Source organism: Erythrolamprus reginae, chromosome 4, assembly GCF_031021105.1.
Source record: "Erythrolamprus reginae isolate rEryReg1 chromosome 4, rEryReg1.hap1, whole genome shotgun sequence".
Lineage (NCBI taxonomy): Eukaryota > Metazoa > Chordata > Lepidosauria > Squamata > Dipsadidae > Erythrolamprus > Erythrolamprus reginae.
This window is the reverse complement of record NC_091953.1, coordinates 54820097-54844296: the sequence shown is the minus strand read 5'-3', so window position 1 is coordinate 54844296 and position 24200 is coordinate 54820097. Positions and strand designations below refer to the sequence as shown.

Sequence of the window (24200 nt, the reverse complement as noted above, 5' to 3'; positions counted from 1 at the left end):
GGGGCCAAAGGGGAACCTTGTCACGCTGTGATTGACAGCCTCCAAAGACATTGAGAAACATTCAGTGGTTAGATAGTTAACTCTGTTTATTAATGTAGCTCCTCCTTTGTGATGTAACCTGTTTGCTCACATCCTCCTCCTTGCAGGAAGAAGAAGATCTCTAGTTTTAGAGAATCTCCATTACGCATTATCTTCATTAGCAATGTAGATGTCCCATTTTATGTCTCTTCAGACAATCTTTATTTTTCTACTTTTTCTAATAAAAGTTTAGTTCATTCGAACATGCTCTGTCTGTACTTTAATAACCATCACCTCCGGAAGGTCCTGGCTCAGTCCCAGCAGGCTGAGCACCTTGCAAAGGTAAGGACCCTCTAGATCCAACAGATCTAGATCTTACCCCGGACCCTAAACCGGCCGTTCGTACCCTAAAACAGGCTGCTGACCACCAGCGGTCGACGTCCCCGAATCCTCCGTATCGAGAACGCCGTTACCGCACTAGTGGCAGCGCCGCTACGGAACAAGCGTTCCCTAATCGGCGGGATCCATACTTGGCCTGGCCAAACCCTGTATACTAAAACCCACTTAACGAAGGCAATGAAATGGAAGGCACAGAATGACCTGGCAGCCTGCGATAAGGCCCTGGCCCAGCCTTCCCGCATCCTCACAATGTGGAAGTCACCATAAATCAATAAACCCACCCCCGCCTTGGACAAAAGGCGAGGCCGGCCAACCTGGACCTCAAAGTCCCAACTGAAAGGCCACGTTGCCTAAGCTGGACACAAATATGGCCAGGTACACATCTGGGGCAGGCCAGCTATAGGGGTAACCCGTATCCTGCCTGAAATCCCCGAACTCGTCACCTGCCTGCTGCTAAGCCCCCCAGAGTGCCAGGCACCACTGAGAGGGCCGTAGCCCAGCAGACCTCTACTCTCCACTGCCCAGGAGCCCACTGAGGCTCCCAAGGTGGTCGGGAAAAGCCTCTGGCAACGCACGTGCCCATGGGGCCAGGGTCCGAAACCTGGACAACTGACCACGGGACAAGGCATCAGCGACCCCGTTATCCAATCCGGGGACATGCCTAGCCAAAAACAATGTGTTTAGGGACAAGGACCTGTGCGCAAAATGGCGGACAAGCCGCATGACCCTGTCACTCTTAGAGGACAGGGCGTCCACAACATGGACAACCGCTAGGTTGTCACACCAAAATTGCTCAGTCCCGTCCCTAAACTGCTCACCCCAAAGCTCTAGGGCCACTATCAAGGGGAAGAGCTCCAAAAAAAAAAAATCAAATCCTTAACCAATGAAGAGGCACTCCATTCCGGAGGCCAAACCGACCAGCACCACTGGTCACCGAACACTACCCCAAAACCACAAGTCCCCGCGGCATCGGAGCAGAGCTGCAACTCAGCTTCCAAAAGAAGCTCGTGCCTCCAAAAGGACAGCCCATTCAATTGGTCTAAAAACTCCCGCCACACGCAGAAGTCAGCCCTGACCCCTGCACATAAGCGGGTACGATGATGGGGCAAACGGAGCCCCTTCATCGTAGCGTATAACTTCCTAGAAAAGGCCCTGCCCGGCACAATGACCCGGCAGGCAAAATCAAGTATCCCAGCTAGTTCCTGGAGCTGCCGAAGAGTGACCTTCCTGCAGCCCAGAACCGCATCGAGCTTACCCCTGAGTTTAGTCAACTTGTCCAGGGGCAGTCTAGAAGATTGCTCCTCTGAGTCCAATTCAATACCAAGGAAGGTAATCTTGGTGGCGGGGCCTTTGGTCTCCTCAGAGGCTAAAGGCACCCCCAACTGAGCACAAAGGGCTTCAAAGTCCCGCATTAGAGCAAAGCATTTCTCTGAACTCGCAGGCCCCGCCATCAAGACATCAGCAAGGTAGTGAACGGCCGAGCCCAGACCACTGCGCCTCCTGAGCGCCCACTCCAAGAAGGTGCTAAAGCTCACCAAAAGAGAGCACGAGACAGAGAAACCCATGGGTAAAGCCCTGTCCACATAAAAACCACCTTCGAAATGGAAGCCCAACAGCTCGAAGTCGTCTGGGTGTATGGGGAGGAGCCGGGATGCCGACCTAATGTCGCATTTATCCACAAGGGCTCCAACCCCACACTCCCTTACCATGGCCACGGCCGCATCAAAGGATGCGTGCCGGACTGAACCAAGTTCGTCAGGAACGAAATCGTTCACTGACTCCCCTTTAGGAAAAGACAAGTGGTGAATCAACCTAAATTCACCACTCGCCTTTTTTGGGGACCACCCCTAATGGGGACACCCCCAGATTCGGGAAGGGCGGCTCCGGGGAGGGCCCCAGGACCCTCCCCTCGGCCACCTCCTTCGCTACTTTGGACCGAACAATGTCTTCATGTCCTACAACTGACCTGAGGTTGCTGGACATGAAGGCTTGCCTAACCCCCATGTAAGGGATCCTGAATCCCTTTGAGAAACCTAGCAAGAGAGCAGCCGTTCTCGAGCGAGGGTGGTAGTCCCTCAACCAACCCTCAAGCGTTTAAATTAATTGGGCTGGGCCCCTTTACCCCCAGTAGGTGGGGGTTGTTCTCTGGACCCCCTCCCCTCCTAACCGTCCCCTTTCAGGGGCAGGGCACACCGAAGCGGCATGGGAACCCCCGCCTTCCCGCACGCATGGCTGTACATACAAAAGGGGCGAAAACAAGCCCCTTTGCAGCAAACCCATGACATGCGGCGAACGGGTCCCACACTGTGGTGGCCCCCATACCTAATACCCCTGGCCCCGATGGGTAAGCCGTCAAAAGGGGCAGAGGCACCACGGCCTGCATTGGCGGGGTCCAACCCCCCGCCCCCGACACACCAGGCCCTAGCAGAAAAGCTGCCCCAGGGGCCTGTGCCCCCGCAGTAGGAGCTGGTGGGGGGCCAAACCTGGTTACAGGTGCCATGTGTCCGGTGTCGTCCCGACCCTCCTGCAAAAGGCACCAGCAGCTAAGTCCGCCGGTGCTAATACCATGGGAGATAGGCAGTTCCTCAAATAACTAAGCTGTATGTCATGTATTAGTCTATAGGTCATAACCAATATCGGGTTCCTACCCATATAGGCCATACTCTGCAACAGTAGTAAAATGGGAGCTGCACTTGCACCTTTGGGTGTCCAGCATGCACATGTGTGCATACCAGTGAGATTTTGAATCTGCACATGCACAAGAAAAATCTTCTGAGGGGACGCAGGAACATGTGAAATTTTGGTGATTTTTTTTTTTTTGCTTCCATGCAAGCATCCTCTCATGAGATTTTGCTTCCTGTGCATGCACAGAAACAAAATCTTGCTCTGATGCATGGATGCACATGTCGTACACTTGAAGCTGCACACACAGCGCACTAGTAGCAGCAGTAGTGGCAACCCCACCTAGTCATAGTCTATATAAACTCTCAGAGTACAGCTTGTTCAGCATAGATAGCTTCATTGCCACACCATTGCATTCTGAACTAGTAAACACATCCAGTGTTACTGTTCTTCTGAAACAGCATTAGACTTTAAAAAAAAATAGCAGTCCTTTGAAACAATTATAAATTTACATTTGCAAACAGGATTAGCACCTTGCATGGAAAGTAAATTTAAAACAAAAGAAAGACCTAGGTTTTGGCAGTAGTCTGCAGCTGGGTTTGTGCAAATGGTTACTGACAGGTATGACAAAGCATGTGGAAATGAGATAGAACAAGATAAATTCATAGCTCTTCATAATCTCTTTACCTGCCAAGAGATAAAGTAAAAGTGTAAAGTAACCACTCCTTACTTCTAAAAAGAAGACTGATCTTCTGGAAGTCCAGTTAACCCACATTAAATACAACCAATCATTAGGTAATAGAAACTTCTCCCATCATACATTAAGTAAATACACCCAAAGAGACATACACCAGCTAGTGATGCTAGATAGATTTCTGTTTTAATTTCTTACAGTAAAGCTATACAGTAAAGCTATAATAAGGCAATAACAGTTCAGCCATTAGTGCAGTGTTTCTCAATTATTTTCTATTACGCCCCTCAGGAAGAAGTGAACATTTTGCATCCTCCCCCAACACTCTGCTGGGACGATTGTTTGCAATATTCAGCATGTTTTCATTGAAAAAAATTTCAACCAGCTTATCAACCAAAAAAAAATTCAACCAGCAAAATGTGTTTAAGTGATGCCTTAATTTATTTGACTTCATGCTGTTCACTGCCAACATTTTTAGACAGTAAATATACTGGTCTTTCTTTGTCTCCCACAGTAGTCACATTGAAGCCAAACTCTACATACGCTTTGTCATATTACATATCTTAGCTTTCAGGAGACTTAAGTTTGTCACATTATCTCTTTCTTCTCCTTTCTTTTCATCCCTGTTAAATATTTTTCCATGGTGTCTCTTAAGGATTTGTTATATGCATATCCCTTACTCTGTGCTGTGTGCTATTGTTCGCTGCAAAAAAACTCTATTCCCTGCGGCAAAAAAGCACATTCCCCAGGGTCGTGTGCCCCCCCAGGGGGGCCCACCCCACTATTGGAGAAACACTGCTTAGTGTAACAATTATGCAAGGATATTTTCCTGTCAACTAAAAAAAAACCCATTCTACAAGAAATAGTCATAGTTATTAATAGGATAGGAGTATATAGGAGCCAATCTGAATATTATTTTGTAACAAGTGTTAAAATTCATTAAAAAAAACTTAAATAAAGAGAAATGTGTCTCTTATAATCAACCTGATTTACTAAACAAATTCATGTATTTTCTTGGCAATAATTTAGTAGTTCATTCAGGTTTCTTCCAAGTTCCAACCCTACTGTTACCAATATTTTGTCAACAGCACTTACACTCTGTTTCTTGCCAGTCAATTCTGTTTAGATACTTCCAGATAGTTTTAAAGCTATTTAATGAAATAAAAAGATACTTGTGTTTTGCATTCATAGCTCTATGAGAAATAATGTTCAAAGTGAAAAGGGAGGGGGGGGAGCTAACAAAACAAATGTGATATTTGAATCTCAGATTTATGTCAAATACCTTCTAATTGTGAATTTCCATTTAAATTATTAGATCATTTCTTTCATGAATCTGTGGTAGATTTTCCACACAGTGTCCAAATCTTAGAGCAAACAGTGAAGTCCATTGTAGTAGCCATGTCAATTCCACACAATATTTTCTTAAGTGTTCTATGCATGCCTTTGGTATTTATCCAAGACTCCCAAAAACCAACTTCTTGAAATAATATTCTCTTTATTTTATTTTCACACAAACTTTAAATATATGAATTTTAGCAAGGCAAATGGAAGCAGCTAGAATAATATAGTTTTCTATTGGCTTGAGAACTCAAACTGTCTGGGAAGTGTTTCAACATTCCATTCTCACCGGCTTTGAGATTATAAATCACAGCAAAGGGTCAATTAGCTCACCGGACTTCATAACAAACATGGTCGGGCAGTTTTTAGTTCATTTGGAAAGGCACAGCTCAGGTTTTTTACTCTTTTGTTCAGGAACACCATAAAATCTCTGCCATTTTTATGATCAACATTGTCAGACCATGCCTTCACTTCCTACTGTAACCTGGAAGTGACCTCATACAGTCCACAGATCTACTAATGTGGATTAATGCTTTTTACCTTGGATTTCTTCTCATCTTTTGGGCATTCTTCTATATCTTGAGTCAATCCATTCATCCCCTGATACATCTCCATCACTATCTGACGGACCAACTTCCCATTGTAACATCAGCTCCCTCTGGCACTCCCAAATCACTGTCTGTCTTACCATTGGCTTCCCTTTCCTCTGACAGCCTCCCTAACCCAGGATAAACTGAGGGACCTGGCTCATTGTCCTCAGAATCAGGCATGTCCTAAAGCGGACTAGGATCATTCACAACATTAAGTAATGAAGATTATTAAGTGTAAACAATCAGAATATGTAACAAAACAGATAATTTAAAGAGTTACCAAAATACTAACTGTCAGCAATATTTGAGACTTCCTCATTTTGATATAACCAGCTGACAATAGGTGTAGTTGAACTGATAACATGGCAAATGACTTGTACATCTTCTCCCTGTACGAATTCTTGAGGTGATGGAACATCCTGGAATGTGAGCTTTTCTAAGGGAAAAAAAGAAATATATTTATAGTAATAGTTATTATTTAATTTGTTAAGAATTTCAAAGCAGTTAAATCATTTATAACGAGTCACCTTGATCACCATTTGTTAGCAAAAAAAAAGTCATTCAGAAAATCTTTCTTGAATTTTTCAACTATTTAAAGCCCACAATTAACAGTTTTCATAGATGGGGATAACAGGGGTGGTTCTGGTTTTCTTCACTGATGGTTGGCTCAGTGATGCATCATGTGTTCTCACACATGCATGCACAGTGCTTAAATCACAGCTTTTGTGCATGCACAGAATCACAAAAACAGCTTCTCCGCATGTGCAGAAGCAAAAAATAAGATGGCGCTGGTTCAGGGATATGGCAGGCCTGGGTCACTGCCAGTTCTAGTGACTCAGGCCACTAACTGGGAGGAACCCACCTCTGGGGATAACCAAAACTATTACTAACATTTTCAATTTTCTTAGTTTCTTTCCAAGGAAGTTAAGTTATCATTATTCTTTATTAATTTTATTTTTATTTATTAACATGAACATAGGAAAGGTGTACAAAATGAGGACAGTAGGTCAGGGATGGTAGGCATGCTGTTGCACTTATGCATGAGGGGGTGTGAGGTCCATGGTATACAGTTTAAGGTTGAAGCTGTTGGGGATGTAACAATGGAGTCAGATAGAGTATTCCAGGCATTGGCCACTCTGTTGCTGAAGTCGTATTTTCTGCAGTCAAGTTTTGAGCAGTTTACTTTGATAATTACCTTACATTATCTTACCAAATCTATCTATTGCCTGTTTATTATTGAGGTTGAAGCTGAAGTAGTCATTGACAGGTAGGTCATTGTAGCAAACAATTTTATGTGCTACGCTTAGATTGCAGGGGTGACACCAAAATATAATTTAGTCATGTTTCATCTATATCTTAAATTATTGTATTCTATTCAATTTCATTTCAGACTGTATTTTATTCCAACTGGTATTTTATCAAATTTTATTTTAATTTTTTTTCATCAAATTTTAGTAATAATTTGTTTCTGGAACTTTTCACTTTGCTATGGCCCAAGGGCTAATCAATAAAGATTCATGTCACATGTACTATGTCGGTGGCATAGTTCCAGGTTGTGCAAGCCCAAAATGTTGACACTTGTGGTATAAGGGATTTTATTATGAGCAGAAGAGTGGAGTACTCTTCGTGTGAAATACCTCTGGGCCCGCTCAATTGTATTAATGTCCGATATACAGTGTGGATTCCAAGCAGATGAGCTGTATTTGAGAATTGGTCTGGCAAAGGTTTTATATGCCCTAGTTAGCAATACAAAGAAGAAGCTCCACAAAATTAGGTTAATGACTCTTAATGCCTTTATTGCAGTGGGCTTTGGGGTTTAGATAACTGCGCTGACAGAACCAGTTTTGGGACACCATCGTGATGTCACTAGCAAGTTACTACTGATTCGGGTGAACCGATCCAAACAAGGAGGAACCCACCTCTGAGACTGTGGTATACTTTACTAGAAGAAATTGTATTATATTTCAATATGTATTTTACATATACAGTAGTACCTCTAGATATGAGCTGCTCTACATGCGAGTATTTCAAGATACGAGCCACGAGGGGAGAGACATTTCTGTTCTAGTCCTGAGCTCAAATTCGGGATACGAGCCGAGCATCCCCTAGGTGGCGCAAGAATCCTTGCTTTTGGTTATCTCGGAGGGCAAAAAAGGTATTTGTTCCAGATACAAGTTGCCTCGACATACAAGCTCCCTTATGGAACGAATTATGCTCGTATCTAGGGGTACTACTGCACAAAGATTTCTAGTGAACATTTCCAAGACCATAAGAAGAAAGGCAAAGCTTGATAGTGCATTTACTTACGGTAAATTTCCACAACAACTGTAGCTTCTTGACTAAATCCTGAAGAATCAGTTGCTTGACACCTGTAAATCCCCGCATCTTCCACATTAGCATTGTAAATGGTTAATCGTGATCTTACACCTTCTTTCTGCACCACCACTCTCTGATTAGAAATAATTTTTTCTCTTTGTGGATTATACCAATCTATACTCTCAGCTTCACCAATTACTACAATGAAAAAATAAAGAACGAATATAATATATGCTCAAATGATATTTAAATATAAACATAGTATTTTAATGAAATTAAATATCTTTTTTTTAAAAAAAACCTATACCAAAAGTATTTTTTAAAATCTACATAATAAAAACATAATAACATGAATTATATAACATATCCAGAAATTGATTTAGACGGGGAGTTATGCAAATTCAAACCTTTCTTTTTCATGATTAATTGATTGACTTCCGAGAAAGCCATGTTCTGCTACATTTTGCCCACCGCTCTTTTTTCAGAAAAGACCTTGGGTGACCTCCAGGAAAAATTGGACTCTTGAGGACTGCAGAGCCTCTGCAGATTGACCTCATATTGAGTTTATGTTTCTTGAAACTGAAAAAAACAGCTCTTTTGTGCTAGGTAGCCTGTCTTTCCAAGGATGAAGAAATTATTGTCAGTATTTTTCTTCCTTAGGGATTGTGGAGAGATCCAGTCTAATGAAGGAAAACTGTGCAGTCAGGATAAATTGCCTGGACCATTCAGCAAATAGATAACTCCTAACAACAAGCAAGGTTCCCACTCACCTACCTAGGACTATTTTTTCTAAGTAAGAATAACTATTCTACTTTCTCCAAACTGCTATGTATGGTACCTTGTCAAGAAGAAGACATGATTGTTAAGACATGCAGGATGGATATGTTGCTGTTTTTGATAAGATCCTAACCTATCCAAAGTTTAAATCCCTAATTTGGCTAAATGTTTCTAAAAATAGCATTCTTATATATCTTATTAACTACTTGTCAGAAAAATCTAAATGGCTTGCAAATGGGGCCTACTACAGAAGAGAGGCCAGATACCCTCAGAGACAGTATGATGTTAAATCTTTCCCAAAGATTTATAAAATTAGAATCAATAAATTCTTCTTTAGCCTCTTCCTATTTGCACTGCTGATTCCTAGACTAGGATAACACAATAATGGTATTGGTAGACAAAGTTTCAAGCTATCTTCCTTGACAATCCTCTTATTAGTTAAACAACAGGGCTGATAAAATGTTAAGTCTATTAACCTTATTGACAATCAGGCCAGCAAACCTTAATCACTAGACACCCGATAAACCTCTTCTCCTCCTTCCTCAGTCATGCTCTTCAGTTAATCTCAATTTTATCACCTTCCCTTCCTCCCATTTGAAAAAAAAAAGATTTTTATTGATTATATAAATTTTAAAAAACAGGACAAACAGAACACACATAACAAGAAAAGGGGGGAAGGAGAGAAAAACCCCCGACAAAAACAAAACATTAAATAGACATTTCCATAGTGTGAATTATGCATGGTACACATAATAAAAGTGAAAAAATAATATTATGACTAAGAGATTATTTTTACGATACATCAGGTTTGTTTATAGTAACTTATCATTAGGTGCACAATATATGTATGGATATATATAGACATGGACTTTTTTTTTGTATTTGGTAGAAACATCTGAACTAGTAATAATGCCATAGTACACTTTTAGATTGCTTCTCCTGAACTTTAGTCTATGATCTTTTCAGTAATAAAAACGTTCTACCTACAAATCTTTTGCTTTCTGTATCATAGTAAGAACATTATCCTTAAGTTGTCACTTTGTTCAAATGGGCAAGTCTCCTATTTCCATACTTATTCTAGTTCTCTCATTTCACTTGTGAGAGATGCTTCAAAATGTAATATCTTAAAAAATCCAATATACTTCATTGAGATTAATTGACTCTTAAATCCTTGCCTTCTCTGCCTTTATTTGAGTTTGTCCTTCAAAGTGAATGTACTGAACTACTTGATTCCACTACAAGTCCCCAATTTCTCATATGTTATTCTCTCTTTAATTTTACACTTTCCTTATGGTCTATCTGTATAATTGAATTGTGAGCCAACCTGAGTTGTTTGCTGAGATGGGCACATATAGAAACCAACCAAGCAATCAACAAACCAATAAAAAGTATGCACATTTTATGCAAATTGTTTGGTATTATTCAAATGCAAATGATTGAATACTAAATGTTAGACACATGTTAGGTTCTTAATGTTCAGTCATCACAGAATTAGCATTGTGTGATACTCTATCATTATGTCAATCTTTATATATATTGATGTATGACCAGACCTGAAAATTATTGTCTGGAGTTTATCTTTTGCATACCAAACAATGATGGAAGAAGAGGAAGCAATATAGTGATTACATGCTATATAAGCCTGGCTGTCCTCACTTTTTTTTCTCTATCCCTGCTAATGTGCCAGTTGAGGAGTTAATTCCAGATCTTATTCTTTGAATCCAGCATTAATTAGCTCACTTACATCAACTGTATAGAAACAGTAATTATTGGCTAATGCAAATATTAATGACTGCCTGCCTAATAGAGAGGTATGTTTACTATTTTGTTTAAATTTAAACAAAATAGTAATTTAAATTTATCGGGAAATGCATGCGTGTTATATTCTATATTGTGCTTTATTTTACAAGTAAATAGCAATTAAGACACATACAAAGTGTTCAGAATGTAATATGTGCACTACACAAGTATTTTTAATACAACTCAGCATCACAAGTTGTAAATCATAAACACAAAAGACTACGTTGGTTTGTTAGAATTTCAGTACAGAAAAATTGAATTGATTTCATTGGAATGTTGAATATTATTGAATTTTTTTTGTGTGTGTTCTCAATTCATGCTGTTCTTCATGTTGAACTTTCAGCATGATTACTACAAATGAAAAACTGTCCTGCTGGTTCATTGACTATTGCTATCTAGGTTAATATGCACTGGCAAAGATATATAGTACAAATAATTTGCTTCCAAAAAAATCCTTCACAAATATATAAAAAACTCATAGTAAACTATCCTTATATACTATTTCAAAATGCTTAATAGAACTTCATTTTATTTTCTTTATTCTTTCATTTTATTTTGATTTTTGAAGGATAGTTTTCTGGTCAATTATCATACTCTTACAAGTTTGAATTCATTTTATTATTATTTTTACTTCTATACTGACACAATCTCGAATATTTTTAATAAAGTACCATAATTTTCACATTAGTGTATAAGACGCACCAAGGTTTCGAATAGGTAAGTAAAAAAAAAAGAAATGTTTTTGTCTTCCCCTGCCCCAAGGAGCACTCTGCAGGCCACCCAAACCCTCTGCACACCCTGGTTGTTGGTTTTTTTGCAAAAGTGGAGATGTTTTTACCTTCCCCCAGCCCCCAGAAGCATTTTGCAGGCCTCCCAAACCCTCTGAATCACTTGTTTTTTGCAAAATTGGGGTGTGGGGGTGGGACTTCAGGAGACCATGGCATCGGACCAGAATATCTCCGGGACCGCCTTCTGCCGCACAAATCCCAGCGACCAGTTAGGTCCCACAGAGTTGGCCTTCTCCGGGTCCCGTCGACTAAACAATGTCATTTGGTGAGACCCAGGGGAAGACCCTTCTCTGTGGCAGCCCCAACCCTATGGAACCAACTCCCCCCAGATATCAGAGTTACCCCCACCCTCCTTGCCTTTCATAAGCTCTTAAAAACCCACCTCTGTTGTCAGGCATGGGGGAATTGAAATATTCCCTTCCCCTAGGCTTATAAAATTTATGTATGGTATGACTGTATGTATGACTGATCTCTTAAATTGGGGTTTTTAGATTTTTTAATATTAGATTTGTTTACGTTGTCTTTTTACTGTTGTTAGCTGCCCCGAGTCTACAGATCTAATACAAATACAAGACCAAAAATGGCTGGATTCAGTGTATAAGATGTACCAACATTTCCACCCTCATTTGGGGTGGGGGTGCATCTTATACTCTGAAAAATATGGTATTTAAAGAAGCTACTAGAATGTACCACAAAATATTAATAATTATATTGATCATGAAGATGATTCAAAAAAATAAAATAAAATATATTATACCTGTACAGGTGAAGAATTTTGATACGCCCACACTGACCTCTACCTTGCTGAGGGAAATTGACACCTGAAGTGCTGTAAGACATAAGGTAATAAAGTTAAGGTAGCCCACTTTAATAAGAAAATTAGAAATTAAGAAGAAAAATAGAAAAATGCACACAATTACTAATACATTTTAACTTATACTGAACATTATAAAAATTTTGAATAACTTTTATTAATCTTAAATTCAGTAGAATGTGACCATTGAAGAATTATTAATACAAATCAAGCTACAAACCAAAGAAATTACATTGCCAGAAAGGCACACATTATCAATAAATTGTTGGTGTACTTTCACTAAATATGTGCCTATATAAATGGCTTATGTTCTTTTTTTTCATAATTATTACAAATTATTGAATTCAAACAACTGAGAGCCAATTTAGTGCAGTGATTACTGTTAAGGTAAAGGTTAAGGTACTAAATTAAAAAATCAGAAACCAAAATTTCTCAGCTTCTCTTAAGCAAAAAGATCTACTTTGTGGCTGTGGGTCTTTCATTCCATCAACTAAACTACTTGATATGGTTAAGTAAAGACAAGGTAAAAATATCATGCATGTTACAGTCACATGGAATTGGAAAACTAAAGAAAGGGTATACAACAAATAAAAAATAAAAGACAACAAGGTAATTCAGCTATTTCAAACACACTGTTCTTTTAGTTTTGACAAAGAATTGGGTGGGGGAGAATAAAACTTTATTGTTACGTATGCTGACAGGAGCAAGACTACTCTATGCACAAAAATGGAAATATACTTTAATTACCACAATGGATGACTGGCTGAAAAGATGACTAAATGATGACTAAATTGACTGCTCTAATCAAAGAAAAGAATACGACAACATTATTTCTACCAGCGAATTGTTTTTGGATTTTGTGTTTGAGATGGGAAAATAAATGAAACTTTGATTTTGGGTTTTGCTATTAATAGGTTTACTGTTATAGAAATGGCTAGTATACATATATGTATGGTAATACGTACTGTATTATATTTTTACTGCACTAAGAAGAGTCAGAAACCAATGTTTTTTTCTTTTTCCCTACACTTTTTCCTGTTTACTTTTTCTTTCCCATTATTTTACACACAAGTCCAATAAATAAATAAATATATAAATAAATAAATAAATAAATAAATAAATAAATATTTTCATTTTTCTTTATATTTTATATTTTGATAAACAAATACAAAATTGCAAATCACCCCCCCCCCATTCTAACCCATTTGTTGTGAGCCGTATCATTGACTTCAAAGACCCCATCACCACAATTGATTAACTATAAATCATATTCACACATTTAATGGCATGTGTGAATGACCTTGGATGACTGGATCCAGAGATGTTCCCAAGAAATGGTCAGATAAGAGACAGCATTGTCCATGGATAGTAGGTTAGACAAGGGGCCGCATTGGCTCACGAGGTAAGGCGCTAGCCTGTGTTCCTTTGAGGCAGCTCAATTGGCGGCTCAATTCCAGAGAGTGAATATACCATGTAGAGACAGGAAAGCAGCCTCCTCCGATTGCCTGCTGGCAACCAGGCATCCTGCAGCTAAAATAACAGTGCCCTCAAAAATTCCTTTCTCAGAGGCACCAGACACTTTGATGATCCCTGGCTAAAACGTGCCACATGCTTTTAAAAAATAGTGAGACAAGAAGCTCAGAAGAGATCTTCCATAATTTCTCAGGCTGTAAATAAGACAGAGGGGAGAATAGCACTGTAAGACTTGCATGATTCTGTAATATAGCCTAAAATAAAATAAAATAAAATAAAATAAAATAAAATAAAATAAAATAAAATAAAATAAAATAAAATAAAATAAAATAAAATAAAATAAAATAAAATAAAATAAAATAAAATAAAATAAAATAAAATAAAATAAAATAAAATAAAATAAAATAAAATAAAATAAAATAAAATAAAATAAAATAAAATAAAATAAAATAAAATAAAATAAAATAAAATAAAATAAAATAAAATAAAATAAAATAAAATAAAATAAAATAAAATAAAATAAAATAAAATAAAATAAAATAAAATAAAATAAAATAAAATAAAAAAATAAAATAAAATAAAATAAAATAAAATAAAATAAAATAAAATAAAATAAAATAAAATAAAATAAAATAAAATAAAATAAAATAAAATAAAATAAAATAAAATAAAATAAAATAAAATAAAATAAAATAAAATAAAATAAATAAAATAAAATAAAATAAAATAAAATAAAATAAAATAAAATAAAATAAAATAAAATAAAATAAAATAAAATAAAATAAAATAAAATAAAATAAAATAAAATAAAATAAAATAAAATAAAATAAAATAAATAAAATAAAATAAAATAAAATAAAATAAAATAAAATAAAATAAAATAAAATAAAATAAAATAAAAAAATAAAATAAAATAAAATAAAATAAAATAAAATAAAATAAAATAAAATAAAATAAAATAAAATAAAATTAAATTAAATAAAATAAATAAAATAAAATAAAATAAAATAAAATAAAATAAAATAAAATAAAATAAATAAAATAATAAAATAAATAAAATAAAATAAAATAAAATAAAATAATATAATAAAATAAAATAAAATAAAATAAAATAAAATAAAATAAAATAAAATAATAAAATAAATAAAATAAAATAAAATAATAAAATAAAATAACATAAAATAACATAAAATAACATAAAATAATAAATAAATAAAATAAATAAATAAAAATAAAAAATAAAATAAAATAAACTCATTGGATTGTGTTTCCTACCTGGTGCACTTGATAGTTTGTTCACACAGTAGTTTGTGTTATTTCTTTATATACAGCTGTCCATCTCATACAAGTGAGTATGGGCAGTTTACAGGATTAAAAACACCTCTCCACCACCAAATAATAATCACCTGGATGCACAAAAAGCAATTAACTATTAAACAGTAGTTATCCTGCAATTAATTACTGCAACTGTCCTCAGAGATAGACTCGCTCAAAACAGTGGTCAATGCATGCAAAAGTCACTTGGTTGAGTTGGCAGCTACACAAATTGAATAAATAAATGAAAATGTCTTTAAAATCCTAACAGGGTCAGGGTTATCTAAATTTTGGGTTAGTTGTTCCATAGAGCAGATGCTATAACAAGAAAGAGACTTCCTGGGTTCTATCAGATAGTATTGCTTGGTATTATATATTACCAAAATATATTAAAATCTAGCCCCGGCCTTTAGTATGACTGTGGTGTGAGTGAGTAGGGTTTAGACCTTTAATTATTGGACTTTTAAATTAGTTTTTGTATTTTTATATGTTATGAGCCACCCTGATTCCTTGGAGAAGGGTGGCATATAAGTCCAATAAATGAATGAATGAACGAATGAACGAACGAACGAACGAGCGAGCAAGCAAGCAAGCAAGCAAGCAAGCAAACAAACAAACAAATAATAGGGACCTCTAGCATGCCAACTCTATTGAATCTAAAGGAACAAGCAGAGAAAGGAAGCCTTATAATTAAGGCTCATTGCAATATTTTAAATGACAGATGGCTAAACATGAGTGACGACGAGCAATGCCAATAAATCCAGGTACAGGTACAGTTGGTGCACAATTCTAAAAAGAACCTTCTGGCTTTGGCTATCACCTGCTCTTTCAGAAGTATCTTAGAATGTGGAAAACCTCACAACTTATGTATACGTTCTGCCTGAAGGAGTGTCACCCTATCCAGAAAAATATATGGAAGGTCCCCAGCATTGGAAGGTTCCCTGCATTGGGGAAGAGGGGAACCTTAAACTCAAAGCTTCTATCCCACTTATAAATACCGAGAAGGAACTTAAACAGCATAATTTGCTTAATCAGATGATATATATATTTGCTAATGAATACATATACAGTGATCCCCCGTTTATTGCGTCCCCAACCATTGCGAACAGGGTACTTCGCTATTTTTCAACCCGGAAGTCAAAAATACCATCTACGCATGCGTGCCGGGCACGCATGCGTAGATGGCAGCGGCTTCCCTGGGTCTTCCCCCTCTTGCTGGCGTCAGCGAGGAGTTTCCCCACCGCCCACGCAAACTCCTCGCTGCCGCTCGCCCGCCCTTCGCCTGCCCACGCCGTTCGCTCCCCCCTCTTGCTGTCGGGAGGGCGAGAAGCCCTCCCCAGCACCCGCTCGCCCGCCCTTCGCCCTGGCGGAGAAATTCCAGCCCCCACCTGGTCCCGCCCGATCCTCCTCCCTGAGGCAGCTCGCCCTCCCATGGCCGCTTCCTCCACCCTCTATTGCAAGCCTCTCTCCTCCCATATTCTGCCCCCTCCCAGCTTCCAAGCCGCATTCGCCTTCCTCCGCCACCACCAGCATCCAGCTCCCGGCCAAGCAGCCAGGAAAGCCGAGCCGGGCGTGGCTGGGAACATCGGCGCGGGAGGCAGGAGACGGCCGCCGTCACCGCCATACGCGGCTCGGCTTCCCTGGCTGCTGCTCCGGTCGCCCGATCCGTCTCCTGCCTCCCGTGCCGATGTTCCCTGCCAAGCCTGGCTCGGATTCCCTGGCTGCTTGGTCGGGGGGGGGGTGGGGCTCGGCCGAAAGGAGCTGGAGACGCAGAGCTGAACACACCCCTTCATCCCCAAAGGCCGGCCTTTTTGTCTGGGAGGGAAGATGACGTGCCGGTGGCACAGGGGCGAGGGGCGGGAGGCAAATCGCTGCGTCTCCAGCCCCTTTTGGCCGACCCCCCCCCCCTCCGGCCAAGCAGCCAGGGAAGCCGAACTGGGCTTGGCGGGGAACATCGGCACGGGAGGCAGCTTCTGCCGGACATGGGCAATGGGCGGGACAGAGAAGCGGGGAGAATCAGGAGGCTCCTTTGGCAGCTGGGGGCTGCCTGGCTTTGTTGTTTTGGCTGCAGCGGGTGCCAGGCAGCCTCCAGCCGCCAAAGGAACCTCCTGATTCTTCCCGCTTCTCTGTCCCGCCCATTGCCCGTGTCCGGCAGAAGCTGCTGCCTTATTGCTCTTTGCCGGCGGGATGCAAAGTGCTGGGGTGGGAGGGTGTCCTGACAGCCCCCCCACCCATATGCTTCGCCTCCCGCCGGGCAAGAGCGCTCGGGTGGCAACTTCTTCTAGATACGGGCGATGTCCACGCTCTCTCTCGGCGCTTTCGAGCCGAGTCCGTGAGCGAGTTCGCTCCCGGACTCGGCTCGAAGGCGGCGAGAGACAGCGCCAGGAACGGGCCTGTCCACGCTCTCTCTCGCCGCTTTGGAGCCGAGTCCGTGAGCGAGTTCGCTCCCGGACTCGGCTCGAAGGCGGCGAGAGACAGCGCCAGGAACGGGCCTGTCCACGCTCTCTCTCGCCGCTTTGGAGCCGAGTCCGTGAGCGAGTTCGCTCCCGGACTCGGCTCGAAGGCGGCGAGAGACAGCGCCAGGAACGGGCCTGTCCACGCTCTCTCTCGCCGCTTTTGAGCCGAGTCCGTGAGCGAGTTCGCTCCCGGACTCGGCTCGAAGGCGGCGAGAGACAGCGCCAGGAACGGGCCTGTCCACGCTCTCTCTCGCCGCTTTCGAGCCGAGTCCGTGAGCGAGTTCGCTCCCGGACTCGGCTCGAAGGCGGCGAGAGACAGCGCCAGGAACGGGCCTGTCAACGCTCTCTCTCGCCGCTTTCGAGCCGAGTCCGTGAGCGAGTTCGCTCCCGGACTCGGCTCGAAGGCGGCGAGAGAGAGCGCCAGGAACGGGCCTGTCAACGCTCTCTCTCGCCGCTTTCGAGCCGAGTCCGTGAGCGAGTTCGCTCCCGGACTCGGCTCGAAGGCGGCGAGAGAGAGCGCCAGGAACGGGCCTGTCAACGCTCTCTCTCGCCGCTTTCGAGCCGAGTCCGTGAGCGAGTTCGCTCCCGGACTCGGCTCGAAGGCGGCGAGAGAGAGCGCCAGGAACGGGCCTGTCAACGCTCTCTCTCGCCGCTTTCGAGCCGAGTCCGTGAGCGAGTTCGCTCCCGGACTCGGCTCGAAGGCGGCGAGAGAGAGCGCCAGGAACGGGCCTGTCAACGCTCTCTCTCGCCGCTTTCGAGCCGAGTCCGTGAGCGAGTTCGCTCCCGGACTCGGCTCGAAGGCGGCGAGAGAGAGCGCCAGGAACGGGCCTGTCAACGCTCTCTCTCGCCGCTTTCGAGCCGAGTCCGTGAGCGAGTTCGCTCCCGGACTCGGCTCGAAGGCGGCGAGAGAGAGCGCCAGGAACGGGCCTGTCAACGCTCTCTCTCGCCGCTTTCGAGCCGAGTCCGTGAGCGAGTTCGCTCCCGGACTCGGCTCGAAGGCGGCGAGAGAGAGCGCCAGGAACGGGCCTGTCAACGCTCTCTCTCGGCGCTTTCGAGCCGAGTCCGTGAGCGAGTTCGCTCACGGACTCGGCTCGAAGGCGGCGAGAGACAGCGCCAGGAACGGGCCTGTCAACGCTCTCTCTCGGCGCTTTCGAGCCGAGTCCGTGAGCGAGTTCGCTCCCGGAATCGGCTCGAAGGCGGCGAGAGACAGCGCCAGGAACGGGCCTGTCAACGCTCTCTCTCGGCGCTTTCGAGCCGAGTCCGTGAGCGAGTTCGCTCCCGGAATCGGCTCGAAAGCGCCGAGAGACAGCGCCCCCCGGACCCCCAACCCGGGTTTGGGGGGCTGCTAGGAAGCCCCCCATGCCGGCGGCAAACAGCCGCGCCGCCCCCAATCTTCGGCTCCTCGCTAGCGCTGTGGGAGTAAAAACACCGTCTGCACATGCGCAGACGGTGTTTTTACTTCCGCATCGCTACTTCGCGAAAACCCGCTCGTTGCGGGGGCTCCTGGAACGGAACCCTCGCAACGAGCGGGGGATCACTGTATTCATAAGTATACCCATGTTATTTCACCTGATGCTGTTTCTTAGGGTTCAGAAAAGAACAGAGATAAGATGGATTCCTAGTAGCAGTAGCCTAGAACTTGACCTTACTGATACAACCAATAAAATTAATAATTGTGCAAGTGTCCTTTATATTTGCCAGGTCAAGACTTAACTCTCTATGGAGTCTATTTAATGTTTTGGCTTATATTTATGAAACATCAGAGTCCCAAGCTAATAAAGCTTGTTTGTTACATTTTAATGATTTGGCATTAAGTTCAATAAGTAATTAAGAAAAAGAAAAGTTTGAATTTTTTATCATGAATAGTTTGTGTTCAGCGTTGTATTTATTAGTCTTTCTATTACATATCTGTGTTGAAATATGTAAGCATAAATTGAATCAATATGAGTTGCTTTAGCAATGATTGTATCTAGTGATTTTAATCAATATAATTAAACTGTAGCTCATTACACAACTATATTAAACTCATAGTCCGATATACAACCTGAATTATCCTTACATCAAGTAAGTTTAGTTTATCTCTGATGGGACTGAACTAGAAGTCAAACAGAGTTCATTCAACCCATGGAGTATACAGATGTTTCTATGGTGAAAAGAATGATGCAAGAGTTTCATTCTTAATTATATAAAACAAATATAATTCATAACAATCCACAAAAATATGAGTATTAAAAAGTCATAACCCCATTGATTTTAAATAAGTATGTTTTATATCAGAGAGAAATCTTAAATCTAGTGTAAGGTAGAAATTTAAAATCAATAAGAAATTAGCTACATGCTGCCTTAAAAATGAAATGAGTAAATTACACTTTTAAAGATTAATTTGTATTCAAAGAAACCTGATGAACAGTTGCAGTGGTATCTCCTGCTGAATATTATATTATGAAATTTCAAGTACTTGAAATAAATTATTACCTACGCTTCTCTAACTCTTTGATATTTTTTTCATTACCTATTTGATAGTTTAAAGAGGATTAATGGGGTTCTTCATGAGCCTAATGAATCTTGCATATCTATGTTTATTGAGAGTATTCTAAATAACAACCAAATCTACCTACACAGTTTATTGAAAGTTCAGTCAGGTGAAGTGATACTGGTTATAAATTGCTGTAAAACATTAGCATGTCTAAAAATAGTATGCCAATGTCCTCATTAGCAATAATATTCATGATAAGGTCATTAGGAATCACAAAAAGAAGTGTATTAAATGTTGGCCTCAATGCCAAATAAGACTAGTACTTTAAAAAAAAAAAAGTAGGGTAAACGAGTCCCTGTAGATTTTACTTTACTAGTCATTGCTGATTATAGGGTGTGATGCTCATCTCTATTTCAAGGCCATTGAGCCAGAACTGCTAGATAAATTTCCATGGTCATTTGGACATCATGAAGTGCTATTACATTTCCACTGAAGTGGTACTTATTTATCTACTCACATTTGTATACTTTCGAGCTGCAGTGAGGATGGGAGTTTATCCCATCATGTGGAGTTTGAGCCTCAACACTGGCTACTAGCTTTCCAGCTGACAAGCCCAGTATTTTAGCCACTGAACTACTGCACCACCTATTATATCTTTAAAATATATTTGAAAAAAAAGTCAAATCTCATTTGAGAGTTAAATTTTAGATTTTTTTAAAAATGAAAGAGGTACAGAACAATTAGAAATAGAAAATTACTTGGAAATTTAAAAAGAAGCATACATAGAAGCATTCAGGAGAAACCAGAATTTAGGACTTGATACTTGGAAGTTTAAAAACTGCAGCCATAAAACCAAGGATGAATCTGGCCAATATAGTAATAGCTTGTCTGTGATAAGATGTGGACTTGATTTAGCAGTATCAATTCAAACTGGAGATTTTTGCTTTATATTGCAAACATTTATATTTTTTTAAAAGCTAAGAGTACCAATCTTACTTTATTTCTGTTGCACACTAACTCTCTTAAAGTTAAAAGTTAAAGTAAACCTACAAGTCTGCCTGGATTGCAAAAATCCACACGACCATTGCAAATGGCTTATTTATTATTATTATTATTATTATTATTATTATTATTATTATTATTATTATTATTATTATTATAAAGCGGGACTGTCCCACCTGGTCTGATTATATTACCCATCTGGCCCACAGGCCCGAGTTTGATCGAGAGAAACATAGTCAGCTTGGGGTAGGAATTGCAATTAAGAATATTGAGGGCAGAACTAGCATGCATGAAGATTTATGGGAATTGCACACATCTTATTCAAATTTAATATTTGATTTAATTTGTGGTTCCAACTTCTAATCACATTTGGATTAATGATTTGTTTTCTACCTGTGTAATAGCCATTTTCAGATATCAAGGGAAAATCATTAACTACAACTTAAAAAAACAATATTATTTATACTTGTGCTACTTTAATGTCCTCAAATTATACCATATCCACAACTAGTTGTTATTTAAGTTGTGCATATGCATATGTACAGAAAGTCTAAACACAGTGACTGGTCAAAAAGTTACTTTTTCAGCACTATTGTAAATATGACTCCGGTCTGATGCAGTAACTACTTGTATAACGCCTGATTGGTAGTTACTATGTGTTGGGCCTTATGGGAGCTTGTTGGTCACATAGGTTTAGTTTACTGTATTATAAAGAAAGTAGATTTCTGCCATGAACAAGACTGATAGCATGGCTGGATAGTGCTTCTATCATCATTTGTATAGATTTTCTCTTGCTTTTGACAAAAAGGACCTTGGTTAGCTTTATGGTTTATTGTTTTGGATTTTTGCTGTTTTGTTACTTAAATACTTTATCACTTTGTCTATTCCAGTCTGATTGAATATTGCCCAGTTCTGCCATCTATAAAAACAGGACTTCTCACATTTCTAATAGTATCCTTTATTCCATTGCATTGCATCACATACATGGTTTGCCCTTGTCTTTTTCCTAAGACTGAAAAAGAATAGCTGGTAGAAAGTCACCCATCTGACCTTGTACCCATGGTGGGACCAAATCCCCTCACTCTCACAGTTTGGTATCTAAACTGTTAATTAAATGAGTTCTACTATTCTCTGTCTGGTATCTGTATAAGCTCAATAACTGTTCTTGTTTCATGTAACTTTGAAACCTCTTTACAACAGAGCTGCATCTAAATTAGCAACAGATCTGCAACCTTTTATCTCATGGGCTCTACTCTGCTGCTGCTGCTGTTTGACATGTCAAAGAAAGGAAAAAAATGGCCAAGGAAAGTAGCTCCAGAGACATCTGGAGAGACTGAAGTTGGCAAGTGCTCAATCTGGCAATGATGTAGTGAGTATCATATTAAATATTGCCTTCTTACAAGTGGCATTAAAATATAAATAATTTTAATGAGTTTATTTATTTAATAAAATGTTAATAGCTGAAGCTGTAGGTGCATTTTTCAACAACAACAACCCATCTAAAATACAATCTGAATTAAAAGTATAAATGATAAAATCAAATAAAATACACAATAAGAGCATTATATAAAGCATAACAATCATTTTAAAAATAAGAATGAAAACACAGTTAAATTCAATTAAAAGATAATCAGAAACCCTGAGAAAATAGATAAATCTGGAGCTAAAATTATGCTGATGTAATGTGAAATTATATCTCTTGTGCTAAGTACAAAAAACACTTCCATTCATGGAATCTGTTCTGGCCTGGCGCCGAAGCCCCAAATAATTCTGCAACACACACAAACTTACAATCATGGTTTGTTTTTAGAAATTAAATGCAGAGACTCCTAATAGACCTTTTAGGAGCCCAAAACACAAAAAGCGCACTTTAATGTACAAATAGTTCAAAGCGAATGAAGACAAGAAATAACAAGGGAGTATGGTTATCTTACTGAATCTTCAAGAGTTGGTAAAATTCCTAGAGATTAATCCTTGGAAACATCCAAGCAAACAAATCAGAGTCACTGAGCAGACAACGAACAGACATTCTTTCTCAAAGCTTCTGAGGAACCATGGAATACAAGACTCAAATCATGATGCAGACTGGAAACACAGAGGTTACATATTCAGGAACTATTCAGGCAAATTTCAAGATTCCCAGTGCAAGAATTCTGGAACTATGATGCAAAAGTCACGACTCAAGATGCAAGATTCAGGAATGGTAATGTTCCCAACAATTAGCCACAGCGGGGTTAAGACTTAAGTAGTCTCATTGTATAGCCAATTAGCCTGTAGCTCTACTCTAGTCAACGAAGCAGTGGAAGTGATGTGCCGGTGCCTGGAGGCTGTTGGGGCCTGGATGGGTGTCAACAAACTCAAACTCAACCCAGACAAGACGGAGTGGCTGTGGGTCTTGCCTCCCAAGGACAATTCTATCTGTCCGTCCATTACCCTGGGGGGGGAATTATTGACCCCCTCAGAGAGGGTCCGCAACTTGGGCGTCCTCCTCGATCCACAGCTCACATTAGAAAAACACCTTTCAGCTGTGGCGAGGGGGGCGTTTGCCCAGGTTCGCCTGGTGCGCCAGTTGCGGCCCTATTTGGACCGGGAGTCATTGCTCACAGTCACTCATGCCCTCATCACCTCGAGGCTCGACTACTGTAACGCTCTCTACATGGGGCTACCTTTGAAAAGTGTTCGGAAACTTCAGATCGTGCAGAATGCAGCTGCGAGAGCAATTATGGGCTTCTCCAAGTATGCCCATATCACTCCAACACTCCGCAGTCTGCATTGGCTGCCGATCAGTTTCCGGTCACAATTCAAAGTGTTGGTTATGACCTATAAAGCCCTTCATGGCACCGGACCAGAATATCTTCGGGACCGCCTCCTGCCGCACGAATCCCAGCGACCGGTTAGGTCCCACAGAGTTGGCCTTCTCCGGGTCCCGTCGACTAAACAATGTCGTCTGGCGGGACCCAGGGGAAGAGCCTTCTCTGTGGGGGCCCCGACCCTCTGGAACCAGCTCCCCCCTGAGATTAGGATTGCCCCCACCCTCCCTGCCTTTCGTAAACTCCTTAAGACCCACCTTTGCCGTCAGGCATGGGGGAACTAAAACACCTCCCCCTTGCCCATGTTGTTTTGTTGATTGACTGACTGTGTGCCTGTTTTTTATATATACTGTTTTTTTATGAGATTATTAATTTCAATTGGAATCTGGATGGGTGGGCATTGGATTTGGTATTGTGTACTGTACTGTTTTTTATTATTGTTGTGAGCCGCCCCGAGTTTGCGGAGAGGGGCGGCATATAAATCCAATAAACCTAACCTAACCTAACCTAACCTAA

At 40.5% G+C, this 24200-nt stretch overlaps 1 protein-coding gene across 1 annotated transcript in view; it reads right to left on the bottom strand.

Annotated features, from left to right (window-relative positions):
* Positions 1-24200, bottom strand: part of NCAM2 (neural cell adhesion molecule 2) — a 237640-nt gene that overhangs the window by 123297 nt on the left and 90143 nt on the right. Inside the window, exons 2-4 of the mRNA XM_070751764.1 lie at positions 12097-12168; positions 7966-8172; positions 5951-6094 (exon numbers count right to left, since the gene is read on the bottom strand). Of these exons, the coding sequence (XP_070607865.1) occupies positions 5951-6094; positions 7966-8172; positions 12097-12168 (423 nt within the window). The remainder of the gene's footprint in view (positions 1-5950; positions 6095-7965; positions 8173-12096; positions 12169-24200) is intronic.